This window comes from Neoarius graeffei, chromosome 21 (assembly GCF_027579695.1).
Source record: "Neoarius graeffei isolate fNeoGra1 chromosome 21, fNeoGra1.pri, whole genome shotgun sequence".
NCBI classification, from domain to species: Eukaryota; Metazoa; Chordata; class Actinopteri; order Siluriformes; family Ariidae; genus Neoarius; species Neoarius graeffei.
In genome coordinates, this window is record NC_083589.1 from 26,625,588 (window position 1) to 26,646,613 (window position 21,026).

General features: G+C 43.6%; 1 protein-coding gene across 1 annotated transcript in view; it reads right to left on the minus strand.

Moving 5' to 3' along the window:
* Positions 1-9,641: 9,641 nt before the first annotated feature.
* Positions 9,642-21,026, minus strand: part of mapk11 (mitogen-activated protein kinase 11) — a 36,793-nt gene continuing 25,408 nt past the window's right edge. The window contains exons 8-12 of the mRNA XM_060902909.1: positions 19,175-19,246; positions 17,836-17,915; positions 17,511-17,589; positions 9,874-10,047; positions 9,642-9,715 (exon numbers count right to left, since the gene is read on the minus strand). Of these exons, the coding sequence (XP_060758892.1) occupies positions 9,642-9,715; positions 9,874-10,047; positions 17,511-17,589; positions 17,836-17,915; positions 19,175-19,246 (479 nt within the window). The remainder of the gene's footprint in view (positions 9,716-9,873; positions 10,048-17,510; positions 17,590-17,835; positions 17,916-19,174; positions 19,247-21,026) is intronic.

Below are 21,026 nucleotides of genomic sequence, written 5' to 3' on the forward strand. Positions count from 1 at the left end.
AATGGTGTGTATGTTTGATTCTAAAAGTAGAAGACAAAAAATAACGAATTCCAACATTCTTCTGACTCGTGCTAAAGATAGTCATTTTAAATTCCACTTTATAATGTAATAACAGAGCTGTAGTCAAGATCACCTTTGTTGAGTCCAGGACAAGTCCAACACCAGGACTTGTCAAAACTGAGTCCAAAGAGGTTTGAGTCCAAGTCAAGACAGAGTCTTAAGAGATTCAAGTCCAAGTCAAGACCGAGTAAAAAGAGATTTGAGTCCAAGTCAAGACTAAGTCCAATTCATGACCAAATCCAAAGAGGTTCGAGTCCAAGTCAAAACCGAGTCTGAAGAAATTCAAGTCCAAGTCAAGACCAAGTCCAATTCAGGACCGAGTCCACAGAGGTTTGAGACCAAGTCAAGATTGAGTCCAAGTCAAAACCAAGTCCAAAGAGGTTTGAGACCAAGTCAGGACCAAGTCCAAAGAGATTCAAATCCAAGTCAAGACCAAGTCCAAAGAGGTTCGAGTCCAAGTCAAAACCAAGCCCAAAGAGATTCAAGTCCCAGGCAAGATTGACTCCAAGTCAAGACCGAGTCCAAAGAAGTTTGAGTCCAAGTTAAGACTGAGTTCAAAAGAGATTTGAGTTCAAGTCAGGACTGAGTCCAAGTAAAGGCAGAGTCCAAAGAGGTTTGAGTCCAAGTCAAGACTGAGTCTAAAGAGAATCGAGTACAAGTCAAGACGGAGTCCAAAGAGGTTTGAGTCCAAGTCAAGACCGAGTCCAAAGAAGTTTGAGTTCAAGTCAGAACCCAGTCCAAGGAGGTTTGAGTCCAAGTCAAGACTGAGTCCAAAGAGGTTTGAGTCCAAGTCAAGACAGAGTCTAAAGAGAATCATGTCCAAGTCAAGACTGAGTCCAAAGAGATTCGAATCCAAGTCAGGACCTAGTCCAAAGAGGTTTGAGTCCAAGTCAAGACTGAGTCCAAGTCAAGACTGAGTCCAAAGAGGTTTGAATCCAAGTCAAGACAGAGTATAAAAAGAATCAAGTCCAAGTCAAAACCAAGTCCAAAGAGGTTTGAGACCAAGTCAGGACCAAGTCCAAAGAGTTCTGAGTCCAAGTCAAGACTGAGTCCAAGTCAAGACCAAGTCCAATGAGGTTTGAATCCAAGTCAAGACAGAGTCCAAGTCAAGACTGAGTCCAAAGAAGTTTGAGTCCAAGTCAAGACAGAGTCTAAAGAGAATCAAGTCCAAGTCAAGACTGAGTCCAATGAGGTTCGATTTCAAAGAGGTTTGAGTCCAAGTCAAGACCAAGTCCAAATCAGGACCTAGTCCAAAGAGTTCTGAGTCCAAGTCAAGACCGAGTCCAAGTCAAGACCAATTCCAATGAGGTTCAAATCCAAGTCAAGACAGAGTCCAAGTCAAGACTGAGTCCAAAGAAGTTTGAGTTTAAGTCAAGACAGAGTCTAAAGAGAATCAAGTCCAAGTCAAAACCAAGTCTGAAGAGGTTTGAGACCAAGTCAGGACCAAGTCCAAAGAGGTTTGAGTCCAAGTCCAGACCGAGTCCAAAGAGGTGTGAGTCCAAGTCAAGACCAAGTCCAATGAGGTTTGAATCCAAGTCAAGACCGAGTCCAAATGAGAGAGTCAAGACAGAGACAGAAAAAAAGCCTCTTTGAGACCACTTATTTCTGAACAAGCTCACTTCATCAGTTATTTTGTTTTGAAGGAAGAGTTACTTGAGAAAAAAAACAATAACACATATTTTAAAGGGCAGCTGGACTCAGTTGATACCAGTTAGAATATTTGATGAGAACAAAGGCCAAAATCCAGACAAGTCCAAGACAATAGAAAAAACATCTTGAGTTCAGACTCAAGTCCACAGCCTTGTAAAATTATATTGAAATGTAAAAACACTAAAGAAATACTAGTGCTATAGTAACACAGCTATACTGAAAAGTATAGTTACTAAATCTAGTTTTTAAAATTAACTTCACTAATGAAAAATAAAACATAATTCACAAATGGCTACATCGTGTGCTATAATTCAGATACATTTAAAGTAAACACTGCTCTTAATGAATGGAGAATATAAACACTGACAATCGTTTAGGAGTTGGTCTGTGAAATCCTATTTTTTTTTATAACTGCACTTTTATAATCATTTAAAAAACTGCATGTATTTTTCATTATTGTGCTAATAGTTTTAAGAAAGCATTAATCTGATGTTTAATGTTTTAATGAAGTATTGATGGTGAAGCATTCATAATCTTGTTCCACCTGATGGACATCATGAGTCAACACTGCCAGAGTTGTGTTATTATTATTATTATACATACAGGACACTTTTTCGATGGAATAAAAACATGTATTCTGTTCCCTTCTAGTGGGTTTCATTCATTCCTTTGGCTTGATAGCATGCAATATTGTTATCATATCTCTTATCATATCTCTTCTAATTGCCCTTCGGGGATAAATAAAGTTTTGTCTAAGTCTATCCTACATGTATTATGTCACTCTACCCAGTGGAGAATGAGCGTTGAGTATGGTTTTATGATATTGCATGGTTGTCAAGACAACATGACGTCACACGTCAGAGCTGATGTAAATATCCAATGAGAAAGTTTTCTGCTGCCCATGCACACAAGCATTTCCTTGTTCTTTGTCAAATGAATTGGAAATGCCATAAGATACGTATTACATGTAAAACTTCCATGCTAACGAGCAACTGTGACAATTTGTAAACAAACATGGCTGCCAGGTTTGCTTCATTAAATATGGAAGATTTTGAGAGAATTTTGAAAGAGGACACGAATGTGTATGTAAAATAATAATAATATTGGCTGGCTTTTTTTGTGCTTTATCAGCCATATTCCATTCAGCTAGCATGATATTGAATTTGTCTTCGACTCATTCAATATCATGCTAGCTGAATGGAATATATCTGATATACCACCAAAAGAAGCCAGCCAATATTATTTAAATATTGTGTTTCTGTAGTTTTAGATTGTCTGACTGTTCACTTGAATTGAACCCATAAATCATTTCAACTTGAATTTCATGTAAATTTTTTTAAGTGTCCGGTGAGTGGAAAGTTCAGGAATAAAAACCTTGATGGTTCCAAGAAACAGTCCAAATATTATTCCATTGCATTATTTGGATAGCTGGATTATGCTCATGAAATAAGTCTGTACTGAGGGGCTTGATGAAGTTTATTCATTTATTTTGCAAAAACATTTGAGGTCTAAAGAATTCAGATTAAAACTGTAGCTTAAACCAGTGCAGTGCAAATGCAAACCAACTGTAGATATCTTATTTGCCTAATAACTGGTGTGTGAGTGAAGTGTTGAAAACACGTTGATATTCCGTAAGGCAATAAACAAACTGAGGGACTCACTATAGTCAATCAAGCACCAGTTCATTCAGTCTGTGGAAGAACAGCTATTAAAAACAACACACGTCAACATGATACAGTACATGTTCCACTTTCAAGTCAGACAATTCATATTCACACACTCACAAAAGCAACTGAGGTATTTAAGATGCTTAAACAGTATTAGGATCAATTGTTTGAAATGATATACAGAAGATCTTGAATAGTGAGATATTTAGACATGCTGCATGTTACAGTAATCCTATCGTATCCCTGTTTCAATAGTTAATTTATTTAAAAGTGCCTCATTATGGTGTCTAAAGAGTTAAACCACATGTTTACTTTCGACAAGTCTTATGCGAAGCATGCACATTTCAAACACACTTATGTGTAAGCTGTGTGATGTAAGCAGTCGAGTCAGTGACATCAAGAAAGGTGCTTTCACAAGACCGAAAATAAAAGATTGCTTTTTACAGAGGTAAAATTAGACATCAGTGTGTTAGCGTAACCATCACCAGCAGTTAAAACCATTACTGAGAAATGTAAGAACGACAAACAGAAAGACACAATACTTAAGAGTCAAAGTAAACAACAGGAGACCTGAAGAAGGCTTTAGAGGTACTGTATATGGAATAACATCCATGTTTAGAGCACATTCAGAAATATAATTTTGTTAACTAGTAACATCTTAACATTCACTTTTTGAATGTTGTTGGTTTCATTACAAATTAAGGAAATGCAAACTTTTGTCCTTCACCATAGTATACAGTATGTATGTGTATGCATACATATAATATAGATTATAAATGAAGGTTAACAAAAGAATGGAAATAAGGTAATACACTATCTACAGGTCAAATAAACTGAAAGAAAACCCAATTCTACAAGTCTCTGGTACTGTACTGGAGATGTGGCATGTTGGTCCTCTGAAAGCTACTGTATTCCTATAGATGGTGTTCTGATAACGGTGGTAAAGAACACGATCAAACACATTTGTCAAAAATCTCTCATAGACATTCAGTTAGGTTGAGATCTGGTTACGGTTAAGATCATTACACATGACTTACATCATTTTCACACTCATCAAATCATTCAGTGAGATTTAGTGCCTTGTGGATGGGAGCACTGTGATCCTGGAAGAGAAATGTTTCTTCATATGATAAAAGCGATCAGTCAGAGGAACTTTGTAATGCTTTCCCATGAGTCTTCTCTCCAAAAGGACAAATGAACACAAATGCCACATGCCAGCAAAATACCTTCACAGCATAACAGTCACCAGGTTTTCTTTTAATTTGTTACCAATCTATACGTATTTTGGTTTCCTTTTGTCTTTGGCAAAACAAACCAATACTAACTCTGCTGTTTTCATAATTTGAACCATGCTCGTTACTTCATAATTGTGTTGTAGTATTTGAGACCGGTCTCAAGACCACTTTTTGAAAGTCTCGGTCATGTCTTGGAATCGACCACATTTTTACTCTGTCTTTTCTCGGTCTCAGACATAGAAGACTCTGGATTTTATTTCAAGACTGATCAAGACCACAACTGTAGGGATTTCACTAAACTGCTTATGCATTTTCTGATTTATTTGTTAACATCGTTACTGTTATTTGATGTAAAACTTCCTGCTTTAAATGTAACCAATAGCGTGATTCATTGCTAATTTGAAAATTTTCTTCCTGTTAACAACTGTCACCCCTCACCTCCCCCTTCACACACACTGTTCTGGTCCTGGTCTTGACTCGGTATCACCTTGCCTTGGTCCTGGTTTGATCTCAACCCCTCAAAGTTCTGGCCTTGTCTTGGTCTCAATATGCTTTGGTCTTGGTCATGACTTGGTCTCGGTTTAGGTGGTCTTGTCTACAACACTACTTCAAAATGCCAAAAGTTCATCCTCCATCTAAGTATTTTATTACAGTGGTGCTTGAAAGTTTGTGAACCCTTTAGAATTTTCTATATTTCTGCATAAATATGACCTTAAACATCATCAGATTTTCACACAAGTCCTAAAAGTAGATAAAGAGAACCCAGTTAAACAAACGAGACAAAAATATTATACTTGGTCATTTATTTATTGAGGAAAATGATCCAATATTACATATCTGTGAGTGGCAAAAGTATGTGAACCTTTGCTTTCAGTATCTGGTGTGACCCCCTTGTGCAGCAATAACTGCAACTAACGTTTCCAGTAACTGTTGATCAGTCCTGCACACCAGCTTGGAGGAATTTTAGCCCATTCCTCCGTACAGAATAGCTTCAACTCTGGGATGCAGGTGGGTTTCCTCATATGAACTGCTCACATCAGGTCATTCCGCAACATTTCGATTGGATTAAGGTCAGGACTTTGACTTGGCCATTCCAAAACATTAACTTTATTCTTCTTTAATCATTTTTTGGTAGAACGACTTGTGTGCTTAGGGTCATTGTTTTGCAGCATGACCCACCTTCTCATGAACTCAGTTCATGAACAGATGTTCTGACATTTTCCTTTAGAATTCGCTGGTATAATTCAGAATTCATTGTTCCATCAATGATGGCAAGCCGTCCTGGCCCAGATGCAGCGAAACAGGCCCAAACCATGATACTACCACCACCATGTTTCACAGACAGGATAAAGTTCTTATTCTGGAATGCAGTGTTTTCCTTTCTCCAAACGTAACGCTTCTCATTTAAACCAAAACATTCTATTTTGGTCTCATCCATCCACAAAACATTTTTCCAATAGTCTTCTGGCTTGTCCACGTGATCTTTAGCAAACTGCAGACAAGCAGCAATGTTCTTTTTGGAGAGTAGTGGCTTTCTCCTTGCAACCCTGCCATGCACACCACTGTTGTTCAGTGTTCTCCTGATGGTGGACTCATGAACATTAACATTAGCCAATGTGAGAGAGGCCTTCAGTTGCTTAGAAGTTACCCTGGGGTCCATTGTGACCTCGCCGACTATTACACGCCTTGCTCTTGGAGCAATCTTTGTTGGTCGACCACTCCTGGGGAGGGTAACAATGGTCTTGAATTTCCTCCATTTGTAAACAATCTGTTTGACTGTGGATTGGTGGAGTTCAAACTCTTTAGAGATGGTTTTGTAATTTTTCCAGCCTGATGAGCATCAACAAAGCTATTTCTGAGGTCCTCGTATATTAAGTGAAGATCAGACTTTGATAGATCCCTGTTCTTTAAATAAAACAGGGTGTCCACTCACATCTGATTGTCATCCCAACTGATTGAAAACACCTGACTTTAATTTCACCTTCAAATTAACTGCTAATCCTAGAGGTTCACATACTTTTGCCACTCACAGATATGTAACATTGGATCATTTTCCTCAATAAATAAATGACCAAGTATAAGATTTTTGTCTCATTTGTTTAACTGGGTTCTCTTTATCTACTTTTAGGACTTGTGTGAAAATCTGATGATGTTTTAGGTTATATTTATGCAGAAATATACAACCCTGATTCCAAAAAAGTTGGGACAAAGTACACATTGTAAATAAAAACGGAATGCAATAATTTACAAATCTCAAAAACTGACATTGTATTCACAATAGAACATAGACAAAATATCAAATGTCGAAAGTGAGACATTTTGAAATTTCATGCCAAATACTGGCTCATTTGAAGTTTCATGACAGCAACACATCTCAAAAAAGTTGGGACAGGGGCAATAAGAGGCTGGAAAAGTTAAAGGTACAAAAAAGGAGCAGCTGGAGGACCAAATTGCAACTCATTAGGTCAACTGGCAATAGGTCATTAACATGACTGGGTATAAAAAGAGCATCTTGGAGTGGCAGCGGCTCTCAGAAGTAAAGATGGGAAGAGGATCACCAATCCCCCTAATTCTGCATCGACAAATAGTGGAGCAATATCAAAAAGGAGTTCGACAGTGTAAAATTGCAAAGAGTTTGAACATATCATCATCTACAGTGCATAATATCATCAAAAGATTCAGAGAATCTGGAAGAATCTCTGTGCATAAGGGTCAACGCCGGAAAACCATACTGGGTGCCCGTGATCTTCGGGCCCTTAGACGGCACTGCATCACATACAGGCATGCTTCTGTATTGGAAATCACAAAATGGGCTCAGGAATATTTCCAGAGAACATTATCTGTCAACACAATTCACCGTGCCATCCGCCGTTGCCAGCTAAAACTCTATAGTTCAAAGAAGAAGCCGTATCTAAACATGATCCAGAAGCGCAGATGTCTTCTCTGGGCCAAGGCTCATTTAAAATGGACTGTGGCAAAGTGGAAAACTGTTCTGTGGTCAGACGAATCAAAATTTGAAGTTCTTTATGGAAATCAGGGACGCCGTGTCATTCGGACTAAAGAGGAGAAGGACGACCCAAGTTGTTATCAGCGCTCAGTTCAGAAGCCTGCATCTCTGATGGTATGGGGTTGCATTAGTGCGTGTGGCATGGGCAGCTTACACATCTGGAAATACACCATCAATGCTGAAAGGTATATCCAGGTTCTAGAGCAACATATGCTCCCATCCAGACGACGTCTCTTTCAGGGAAGACCTTGCATTTTCCAACATGACAATGCCAAACCACATACTGCATCAATTACAGCATCATGGCTGCGTAGAAGAAGGGTCCGGGTACTGAACTGGCCAGCCTGCAGTCCAGATCTTTCACCCATAGAAAACATTTGGTGCATCATAAAACGGAAGATACGATAAAAAAGACCTAAGACAGTTGAGCAACTAGAATCCTACATTAGACAAGAATGGGTTAACATTCCTATCCCTAAACTTGAGCAACTTGTCTCCTCAGTCCCCAGACGTTTACAGACTGTTGTAAAGAGAAAAGGGGATGTCTCAACTTTTTTGAGATGTGTTGTTGTCATGAAATTTAAAATCACCTAATTTTTCTCTTTAAATGATACATTTTCTCAGTTTGAACATTTGATATGTCATCCATGTTCTATTCTGAATAAAATATGGAATTTTGAAACTTCCACATCATTGCATTCCGTTTTTATTTACAATTTGTACTTTGTCCCAACTTTTTTGGAATCAGGGTTGTAGAAAATTCTCAAGGGTTCACAAACTTGCAAGCACCACTGTACATAAAATTATTATTATTATTATTATTATTATTATTATTATTATTATTATTAAATGAGGAAAAATGTAATGCTTCTTTTATAGATTTGATTCACTTTTCATCTAGTGAATCAAACACTGTTGTGTTGTTTGCCCAATGTTAGTGCATTTCACTCAACCCTTCTCTGTAAACATGTCGAATTCAGGCTGACCTTGTCCGCTTCGCCTTGGTTTGATTGACATCTGTATTTTGCTACACATTTCTTGTATCATCCTCATACAGTAAAAAAGTACAATAAAAACACAACATGCTCCCTATAATAATATATTGGTTGTGCATGTAAAAGTCTATAATGTATCCTAGAAAGTAGAGACATATTACTTTCCAGCATTCATAAGTATATAATATACACCGATCAGACTCATAACATTATGAGCACTGACAGGTAAAGTGAATAACATTGATAATCTCATTACAATGGCACCTGCTAAGGGGTGGGATATATCAGGCAGCAAGAGAACAGTCAGTTCTTGAAGTTGATGTGTTGGAAGCAGGAAAAATGGGCAAGCGTAAGGATCTGAGTGACTTTGACAAGGGCCAAACTGTGATGGCGAGGTGACTGGGTCTGAGCATCAAACAAAATGGCACATCTTGTGGGGTGTTCCCGGTATGCAGTGGTTAGTACCTACCAAAAGTGGTCCAAGGAAGAACAACCGGTGAACCAGCGACAGGGTCATGGGTGTCAAAGGCTCATTGATTTGCATGGGGCACGAAGACTAGCCCATATGGTCCAATCCCACAGAAAAGCAACTGTAGCATAAACTGCTGAAAAAGTTAATGCTGCCATCTCGCCATCACAGTTTGGCCCCAAATCTCTCAGATCCTTACACTTGCCCATTTTTCCTGCTTCCAACACATCAACTTCAAGAACTGACTGTTCTCTTGCTGCCTAATATATCCCACCCCTTGACAGGTGCCAATGTAATGAGATAATCAATGTTATTAACTTTACCTGTCAGTGCTCATAATGTTATGGCTGATCGGTATACACACACACACACACACACACACACACACACACACACACAAGCCTTTACACTTATGGAATGCTTTGTTCTCATTTTCTAGTTGTCTAACCGGCAGGTCCTCAGATCTTCAGTCTTGAGTCGAATGATGGATAAATCAACAGTGCTTGTCCTTCTTGGGTAGTTGGTTTGACTCGGGTTTGGAATGTTGAACAGTGACTTTTACTGCTCGGCCTGGAGGCTGTCTGTTTGGTTGGCAGGTGCTTTAAAACTGTTAACTTCCTCAAACACCAGCTCTGTAGAAAAAGTACGAAGGGAAGATAAATGAAAATAAATCAGTTATGCTTTCAATTTTAAAACATATCCACTTATACATTGGAGCAAGTTTACGCAAGGTCAAATTCTGTCAAGCAACTTTATTCAATATTTAAAACAGCGCCTCTTTTTCTCTGACCCTTCCATTCCTCCAGTGTGCGGTCCTTGCTCTCTGGGGTTTGGTCATATACTGGTGCCTCAGGCTCATCTTCCGGATCATGATACTGAGAGAAATAAGGGTGGGACAGGGCTTCATTGGCAGAGATCCGCCTGTCGCAGTCTAATACCAACATTCTCTTCAACAAATCTACCGCTGAGAGATACAGGGATAAACAGAGAAAGGGAGAAATGAAGGTAAGAAGCACATGAAGTAAAATTAGGTATAAGATTACAGGAGGTATATATTGATCAGCCTGACTAAAAATATATGCTCCATTAGCTGAAGGCATAGATGTAACATACAGTAGATCGTACTATCTATGATAAGTGTTGTGTTTGGATTTGGTTAGAAGGTAAATGCATCATCATCATCATCATCATCTGACCTTTCACGTAATTTAAGAATGTCTTCCGAAAGAAAGAATAAAGTTAAGCTGGTAATGTTGAGGCCAAAAGTTTACATACACCCAGGCTAAAGATATTCAAACTCAATTTTTTACAACTCCACACATTTCCAAACGTTACCATGCATTTCTTTTAATGAGTCGATTAGAATGTCTACTTTGTTCACATCAGACATCATTTCAAAACAGTTGATTAGAGAGAGATTTATTTCAGCTTTAATTCCAGAATTCTAGTTGGTTTTAGATTTTAGAAGCTTCTGATTGGCCAAACCCATCATTACGAGTGAATTGGGACCACATTTGTGGTTGTATTTAAGGACCTAAGTTAGTTGGAGCCAGTGCCTTTTTTTCTCTTGATACCATGGGAAAATCCAAACAACTCAGTCAAGAGCTCAGAAAAAAATTGTGGACCTTGACACATCTGGTTCCTCCTTAGGAATAATTTCCAAACAAGAACATGAAAGTACTAAGAGCATCTATACAAACAGTTGTATGCAAATATAAAAATCTTGGGACTGCACAGACACTGCAGCTACCCCCATCACTATGGCCTGAAAGGCTGCTGCACAAGAAAGAAGCTCCTACTCCATGATCAATATTAAAAGGCAGACTGAAGTTTGCAGGTGATCACCAGCCTTTTGGAGGACAAAAATTTACTGTTTGGCAATAATGATCAGTGCTATATATGGGGGATAAAGAGGGCGGCTTTTAGTCTGAAGAATACCATCCCAACTGTTAAGCATGGGGGTGGCAGCATAATGTTGTGGGGTTGTTTTGCTGGGAAAGGGACTGGTGCACTTCAGAAAGTAGAATGCATCATGAGGAAAGAGAATTATCCAGAAATAGAAATCTAGTAACACCTAAATTGGGTCTTCCAGCAGGACAGTGATTCTAATCATATCTCCAAAGTTGTAACAAAATGGCAAATAAAATAGGGAAGCTATAGCCTAATGGTTAGAGAAGCAGCTTTGGGACCAAAAGGTCGCCGGTTTAATTCCCTGGACCAGCAGGAATGGCTGAAGTGCCCTTGAGCAAGGCACCTAACCCCCAACTGCTTCCCAGGCTGCTCTGGGTATGTTGTATGTTGCTCTGGATAAGATCGTCTGCTAAATGCCATTAATGTAATTGTAGTAGTTCAATACTGGTGGGTGGAGCACAGAGGACGGCAGGACAGAGATCAGGTTCAACTTAGCGTTTATTGTCACACTTTTCAGTCTAACAATTACTCAAACAGACACACACACACGACGAGTGTCTCGTTCAGGGTTGAGCTCTTCTGCTCTCTGCTCTCCCTCCTTATATAGGGCGCGGTCACTGGGAAGACACACAAACAGGTTAATTTCTCTCAGGTGTAGTGACTCTGCCACTTACCTTCCCTGACTCCGCCCTCCTGTCACAGACCGGCGCTTGACCACGCCCCCGCTGCCACATACCCCCACCGCCCGACTCAGGCCGGGCGGCCGTCCGGCCTGCAGCCGACTCCCCCCCCTTGACGGGAGAGGAAGTCCGCCACGACCATCTGCGCCCCCGGCCTGTGGACCACCTTGAAATTAAAGGGTTGGAGTGCCAGATACCAACGGGTGATCTGCGCGTTGGCATCTTTCATGCGGTGGAGCCACTGGAGGGGCGTGTGGTCCGAACAGAGGGTGAAAGGGCGCCCCAGCAGGTAGTACCGGAGGGCAAGGACCGCCCACTTGATGGCCAGACACTCTTTCTCTATGGTGCTGTAGCGCCCCTCACACACCGACAGCTTCCTGCTGATATACAGGACAGGGCGGTCCTCCACCTCCTGGGACAAAACCGCCCCCAGCCATCTGTCTGACGCATCGGTCTGCAACATAAAGGGGAGAGAAAAGTCAGAGGAGTGTAGAAGTGGCCCCCCACACAGTGCGGCCTTTACCTCCGAAAAAGCCCGCTGGCATTGCTCCGTCCACTGGATCGGATCTGGTGCCCCCTTTTTAGTGAGATCAGTCAGCGGGCTGGTGACGTCCGAATAATTGGGTATAAACCTACGATAATAGCCCGCCAGCTCCAGGAACTGTCTCACCCCCTTTTTGGTCTTGGGCCTCGGGCAGGCCGCAATTGCTGCGGTCTTGTTAATTTGGGGACGCACCTGCCCGTTGCCCAAGTGGAAGCCCAGATACCGTACTTCCACCCACCCAATCGCACACTTCTTTGGGTTGGCTGTGAGACCCACTCGCCTCAGCGACCTAAGGACGGCCCTTAGGTGTTCAAGGTGCCTCGGCCAGTCATTACTATATATGACGATGTCATCAAGATAGGCGGCCGCATAGGTGGTGTGGGGGCGGAGGACCCTGTCCATCAGCCGCTGAAACGTAGCGGGCACCCCAAACAGACCAAACGGAAGTGTGACGAATTGGTGTAAGCCAAATGGTGTGGAAAAGGCCGTTTTTTCTCGGGATAGTGGAGTCAAGGGGATCTGCCAATATCCCTTCGTCAAATCCAGTGTCGAATAAAAGCGAGCCGTGCCTAGTTGATCGAGCAACTCATCAATATGAGGCATTGGGTATGCGTCAAATTTAGACACCGCGTTGACTTTTCTATAGTCCACACAGAACCGGACCGACCCATCGGCCTTGGGTACCAAGACCACCGGGCTGCTCCAGTCACTGTGGGACTCCTCGACGATGCCCATTTCGAGCATGGTCTGAAGTTCTTCCCGAACCACCTTTTTTTTGTGTTCGGGTAGCCTGTAAGGGCGGCTACGCACTACCACCCCCGGGGGCATCTCTATGTGGTGCTCTATGAGGTTACTGCGACCGGGCAGGGGCGAGAACACATCCGAAAACTCGGCCTGCAACTGGGCGACCTCCGTGAGTTGGGTCGGGGAGAGGTGGTCTCCACAGGGGACCGGAGAGGTACGTGATGCCAATGCCCCCTTTTGAACCTCCGGCCCCAGCTCCGCCTTCTCCAGAACCACCAACACCAACGCCACGGAGACCTCCTCATTCCAGAGTTTAAGCAGATTGAGGTGGTAAATCTGTAGCGCCCTACCCCTGTCCATTCGCCTCACCTCATAGTCGACGTCCCCGACTTGCCGTGTGACCTCAAAGGGTCCTTGCCACTTGGCAATCAATTTGGAGCTTGACGTGGGCAACAGTACGAGTACTTTATCTCCCGGTGTGAACTCCCTACGGCACGTACACTTGTTGTACAGGCGGGCTTGCCGTTCTTGGGCCTGCCGCAAATTCTCCTGGGTTAGGTGGGTGAGCATGTGGAGTTTTGCGTGCAGGTCCATAACGTATTGAATTTCGTTCTTACTTTGTGAAGGTCCCTCCTCCCAATTTTCCCGCAGCATGTCTAGAATGCTGCGTGGCTTACGCCCATATAATAATTCAAACGGGGAGAACCCCGTGGAGGCTTGGGGGACCTCTCGCACTGAGAACAACAAGGGCTCGAGCCACTTATCCCAATTACGTGCGTCCTCACTTACGAATTTTTTAATGATATTTTTGAGGGTGCGATTGAACCGTTCCACTAACCCGTCCATTTGTGGGTGATACACGCTGGTGCGGATCGGCTTAATCCCCAATAACCCATACAGTTCACGCAGTGTCCGTGACATAAATGTGGTACCTTGATCAGTCAGAATCTCTTTCGGGATTCCAACTCGGGAGATAACGCGGAAGAGCGCCTCCGCAATACTGCGTGCTGAGATATTGCGCAGAGGCACTGCTTCCGGGTATCGCGTTGCATAGTCCACCAGGACTAATATAAAGCGGTACCCTCATGCTGACCGATCTAATGGCCCGACGAGATCCATCCCAATTCTTTCAAACGGGGTCTCGATTAACGGTAGAGGGCGCAAAGGCGCTTTTGGAATGGCCGCTGGATTTACTAACTGGCATTCGTGGCACACCGTACACCACCTACGGACATCGCTGTGAATCCCCGGCCAATAGAATCGGGCCATTATTCGGGCTAGTGTCTTATCCTGCCCTAGGTGTCTAGCCATGGGATTAAAGTGAGCCGCCTGGAATACCAATTCCCGGCGGCTCTTTGGAATTAAAAGCTGCGTGACTCGCTGTTTCGTCTGAGTGTCCTGCGTCACTCGGTATAATCTATCCTTCATGATCGCAAAGTAGGGGAAGGACGGGGTGGCGTTCGGCGGGAGCGTTTGACCATCGATTACTCTCACTTGGTCAAACGCATGTCGCAGAGTCTCGTCTCGCGATTGTTCTAACGGGAAATCCGCAAGGAATTCCCCGAGAGAGAGAGGAGGAGCCTGGGGCTCCTCACTCTGCCGCGGAGATGACGTAGACGGCTCTGTGACAGCTGCTCCCGCCAAAGCGACACCGGGACCTCCCCCTGCTAAATGGCAGGACCCACTCTCTACTAAGTGTGTCATTAAATCCCGAAATCCTGGCCAATCGGTCCCCAAAATTAAAGAGTGGGTAAGGCGAGGATTAACTGCCGCCTTCACTATAGATTTTTCCCCTTGGAAAAAAATGTGGACTGACACCAAAGGGTAACTGTGAACATCCCCGTGCACACACAACACCTTCACCCCCTGTGCTCCCCCCAATGCCTCGTTTTGCACCAGGCTTTGGTGAATTGAGGTCTGATTACAACCAGAATCCACCAACGCCTGATATGTATCCCCTTGGATACTCACCGGTATGCGATACGCTCTGGCCCAATCGAGGGCGGCTTCCGGCACGTCAGGGATCCGAACCACCGCGCCCACCTCCATTGCCGTGCACTGCTGTTGGAGGTGGCCCGGTTCCCCGCAGCGCCAGCAAACCGGCCCGGACTTCCTCTCTGCACCGGTGTTCTGGGGCTCACTCACCTGAAGGGGGGGAGAGACAGACACAGAAGGGAGACACGGGAGGGCACTGTGGGTGCGGCGGGCCAGCTGGGGTGGTGCCGGCCCCCGCCTCCGCAGTGGGGGAATGGGGCGAGGACGGGACACAGGAGGAGGGGAGAGAGAGAGAGAGAGAGAGAGAAGAGGAGAGAAGAGAAGAGGCTGTCTGCTGTCCTGCCGCCGGAACAGCCGCCAAATGGTCCTCCGCCAGCTCAATGGCCTGATCCAGCGACGCCGGGCGGTGGCACTGGACCCACTCCGCGGTTCCTGCTGGCAAGCGCGCGACGAACTGCTCCAGCACCACCTGATCGACGATCTCCTCGGCGTCGCGGTTGTTGGCCCTCAGCCACCACCAGCAGGCGTCCCGGAGTTGCTGGCCAAATGCGAACGGCCAGCCGACTTCCTCCAAGCGCAAGGCACGGAAGCGCTGGCGCTGCTGTTCCGGGGTGCGCCCCATGCGCTGGAGGACGGCCCGGCAGAGGTCCACGTAGGCCAGCCGGAGGTCGGCGGGGAGCTGTAGCGCGGTCAGCTGTGCCTCTCCCGTTAGCAGAGGGAGGAGGCGCACCGCGCACTGCTCCATCGGCCACCCCGAGGCCTCTGCGACTTGTTCAAAGAGCGTGATGAATGCCTCGGGGTCGTCCTGCGGACCCATCTTGGTTACGGTGAGGGGGGATGGGCCCGCGGTGGGAGCGCTGGTGGACCCCGCCGACGCGAGGAGGTGCCGGAACGCCTCCTGATCCTCTTGCTGGGCCAGCACCAGGGCCTCGAAGCGCCGTTCTTGTTCCTTGCAGAGGGTGACGAGCGCCTGGTGCTGGCTTTGCTGGGCCGTGGCGAGGGCGTGGACCAGGTTGGCGAACGGGGAGGACTCCATGGGGCTGATCGGCTGCTGTACTCCACAATCACCCGAGTTTCGGCACCACTGTAGTAGTTCAATACTGGTGGGTGGAGCACAGAGGACGGCAGGACAGAGATCAGGTTCAACTTAACGTTTATTGTCACACTTTTCAGTCTAACAATTACTCAAACAGACACACACACACGACGAGTGTCTCGTTCAGGGTTGGGCTCTTCTGCTGTCTGCTCTCCCTCCTTATATAGGGCGCGGTCACTGGGAAGACACACAAACAGGTTAATTGCTCTCAGGTGTAGTGACTCTGCCACTTACCTTCCCTGACTCCGCCCTCCTGTCACAGACCGGCGCTTGACCATGCCCCCGCTGCCACAGTAATATAACTGGATGAACTGGAGTGGCCATCTCAAAGACCTGATCTGAATCTGACAGAAAATTTGTGGACTGAAGTGAAAAAGCACGTCTGAGCAAAGAGACCCACAAACCTGAATTAGTGACAGCAGTTCTGTCAGGAAAAATAAGCAAAAATTCCAGCAAAGTTTTGTGAGAATCTTGTAGAAGGCTACCCCAAGCATTTGATTCAAGTTCAAGCAATTAAAAAGCGACGACACCAAACACTAACAAAGTGTATGTAAACTGGAAAATCTGATATAGTAAATAAAAGCTGAAATAATTTTTCATGTTAGCGATTATTTTTGAAATGACCTCTTATGGAAATAAAGTAGATACCCTCATTGACTTAATACAAGAAATGTTTGATAACATAAAATGTGTGGAGTTGTGAAAAATTGATTTTGAATATCTTCAACCTTGGTTAATAAACCTTTGGCATCAACTGTTTTTTTATCCATCTAATGCCGCTTTTCCACTACCAACGCGGCTGAGCCGTGCCGTGCTGAGTCGGGCTGAGTCGAGCTGAGCGGGGCTGTTGGAGTTGCATTTCGACTACAACCGCGCTGAACCGTGCTGGCTGGAAGTGGGTGGACACATTGGGTGGAGTTAGCGAAAGTGGGTGGACGTCAGGTGATGTCGTTAGGCGGCGCAAACAGTGACATCAGTGATCTTTTAAGCGGTAGTCTCACGACCCGGAGAGTAAACAATAAACATGGAGGACATGGAGTCGTTAGTGTTGCTGGTCTTGGTGCTGTGGCTTGTTGTCACCAACAACGCCAACAGATACTGGCAAGAGCGTATAGATGAGGCGAGGCGCATAAGGCTTCAGAAATTCTCGTAATTCATAATTCTCCTTCTTCCGGGTTTACGGTGTTTACAGATCCCAGCGTGCTCGCGGGGCGTGTGAGGACACTCCTCCTCACCAATCAGTGCACAGGGGAGTGTCTGCTCACGCCCCTAGCCTCACTCAGCTCGGTTTGGCTCGCTTCAGCCCCACTCCAAAACCGTGCGAGTTTTGGGGGCTAAGCAGGGCTGAAGCGAGCTGAGTCATGCTGTTTTTAGATAGTCGAAACGCGAGCCGTGTCGGGCTGAAGTGAGCTGAAGTGAGCTGAAAAAGAGTAGTGGAAAAGGGCCATAAGTCTCACCCTGTGGATTGGCTCCTCTGAAAATCTTCCCCAAATCCTGCTGGGGCATATATGGAAGGGACTGGATGTATTTCTGGGCCTGGACAATAAAAGTTCAAGCATCAAACATCCACACTATCAGCTGCTGATGGGCTTACCATTTACATATATACTGTAGTATGTGGATGCGACCCATTAAACATTAGAGTCAGTTATTCTACTGGATTCCATACAGCCAGTTAAACAAACCTCTGGGTCTTAACTTTTCTAAAGCATTTGTACAACACTTGGACCTAGAAAAATGTTACAAATTACAATCCACCCATACACATGCAGTAAATCTCACATGCTCTGAAGAGATCTTCTTCAGAAGGTCAGGAGTTGGGGTACCAACCACCTCCATGATTCTCTTCAGCTGATCTATATCTGAAGAAGCAGCATTAAAGATCATCACGGCATAAAAGTCTTATATAGCTCTGTACCACTGCCATAGAATCTGACTGCTATTTTGTGAGAATAATCAATATATGACATTTCATAGATATGAATTATACTAATGAATCAGCTTGATTCCCTATGATGGCGTATTAGGGCCATTAGCCTATGGACCTGGGGAGGGGGATAATGTTCCAAGGGAAAACTTAAAATTTCTGAGATTTTGGGGGCGTCGTGGCTCAGGTGGTTAAGGCGCCATACCATGAATGCGGGCGACCCGGGTTCGATTCCGGCCCGAGGTCATTTCCCGATCCCTTCCCGTCTCTCTCTCCCGCTCATTTCCTGTCTCTACACTGTCCTATCCAATAAAGGTGCAAAAAGCCCAAAAAAATATCTTAAAAAAAAAAAAAAAAATTTCTGAGATTAAAGTTGTAAATTTACAAGAAAGAACTCGGAAGTTCTCAGAGATTATAAAGTCATAAATTTGTGAGAAAAAACTCAGATATCCTCTGAGATTAAAGTCACAAATTTACGAGAAAAACAACACAGATGCCACCAGTAAACAGCGACACTTAGTGAAAATTTACAACAGTATGGGACATGGTTTCATCAGGTAAGTTTAACTATGTTGAAATTAATTAAATTGGTAGGTCATGAGTCACTTAACAAGTAACACGCATTGACTAGCTCGCAGGTCCTATGCTAGGTCGATAGCCAGCTAAAATCAGGAGTACCGGTACGTGGTGATGTCTGTGGTGTGATGAGTTTGATCCAACCTTAAAAGGGAACTGATATGGTTCCCTGCCAAAAACAAAAAAAGACTAAGTTTTCTTGTAAAATTACAACTTTAATCTCAGAGAATTTCTGTAAAATTTATGACTTTACAATCTCATATAGCAGCTATCAACTCAATATCTGAGTTTTTATTTTTCGTAAATTTCTTACTTTAATCTCGAAAATTTTGATTTTTTTCTCAGAATAGTATCCCCTTCCCCCTACATACAATGGCCCTAATGTGCCATCATAATTCCCTATCTTACACTCAAAATGAAATATTTACTACTGAATATATTTAAAACATTTATTTTAAAAATATTTAATATTTAAAATTTAATACTTTGTTCCTGTGATCAGATTATATAATATACATTAGACTATGACACTGCAATCTTCTGTCTTTCTAAAGAGAGAAAGCAGCTTTTTTAAAGGCAACACTTAAACATGCATAATCTTGGGTAGATAAAGGATACAGTCATTTCCTGGAAACAAGACCTTCCCTTTGATAAGCTCACCCATAATGCATCCCACAGACCAGATATCCACTGAGAAAGAACAATGGCCAATCAAGCACATGGTTATAAACAACATGAACTCTAAATACTGCCTTGTTAAAATATTTAAGATAGAAATACAGATAGACATTAACCAGGCTTGTAGTACTCGAGTCTGACTCGTGCCCTAATTTTAAGGACTCGTGACTTGACTTGGACTTGAGCACTGAAGCACTGATGACTCGGACTTGGACTCGTACATTAACTGCATTTGGACTTATAAATTGGAGACGAGGACTTGGATTTTTTTCTTTATTTTTTGTAACATGCCATAATAATTTGTCATAAAATATTCATATGTACATTAATTTTTATACTAATTTCATGCAAGAGAACGCACATTCACCTTTTCATACATCATGTTCAGGAACAAACTAACGTTAATGGCGCTAAAATGCCTGTAGAGAAGCCCCTACGATTGTCTGCTTTGCTTATAGAGGATGTGCAGTCACGTGACCCGTCCGTGTATACTCCGCCATATTGGACAGCTTCAGGATTGTGTACCTTGCGTGAGCGTAATGGATCCAGGGAGTAATCCCCAAGAAAATTCGGAAAATACCCCATCTACATCGCGCGATAACTTGTCTAAGTTTGTTCAGCATCTTGAAGGTGACGTGAGGCAGCGTTATGTGGAAAAGTGTTCCAGGTTGGGGATTGCAGATCCGTACAACTTGCCACAATCCTTGTTCAGGGAAATTCGGAGCTGCGGTGCCGGCGATTTGCCTGATCTGGCCTACCACGACATTTACAATTTTCTTGTTAATCGTGAATTGTGTTACACTGGCAAAGCCCTCAAAGCTTACAAGAGCCTGGAAGCTTATAAATATTTTGTTGCGGGATGGGTATCCCAACTATACCTCTGGAAGGTTCCGAAGAAGAATGTCTACTTGATAACCTTACGGGTAAGTGGCATTAAGACGTTTATCATAAAGAGACTATGCAGGACGTTTTATCGTAAGAATGTTCGAAATCTAAACTCAGTTCCAGATATGAGAAGAAAACAGTAAATCAGAAAGCTGTGCACATTTGTGCAGCTTCTGCGAAAATGTGCGCAGCTTTCTGATTTACTGTTTTCTTCTCATACTTCCTATGTTTCATGGACTGTAACAGCATTTGGTTATTTAGTAATTTTAACACAGAATTTACTCCTTAGTAACCGATTACTTAGTAACCGAGGTTTACTTATCGGTTAACCTATGAGTTTAAATTAAACTCATAGGTTAACCGACTTTAACCGGCTAATGAGGCTCGGTGGTTGGTCAAGATTTTTTTTAGTTTTCGCCATCCCTACTATGGATTGGCCCTTCAAAGGCATATATGAGCCAAAAAGATAAAACATTGTCATAGACTAGGCCAGGGTAGTAGGGCTAGGCATAGCCATTTTAAACGTTAGAGATCAAGCGGACTGATGGCCACAAACACTGTTCTGTCTAGTTTCTAAGTATGCAGTTATCATTCAATCCGAAAATCAACTTAACAGATGTACTAGGAGTATTGAATTAGAAGATTACACCTACCTGATATGAAGTGTTCACTACAAATTCGGCTGGTAGAACTGGGTTACCAGTTTTCTCTTCGCACAGCGGACACCCATTTAGCGCGTCTCTCCTCGTCTGCGGGGAATCTATAAAATGACAGGCCCTCCTTTTGGCCCTGTCTATTGGTACAACCAAATGCTGAACAAGATATAACCATTCTCGAAAGATCTACTCCCACACACTTGATAATTAGAATGGGTTCGTCTAAGTTCTATGCGCAGCCATGCTGTCCA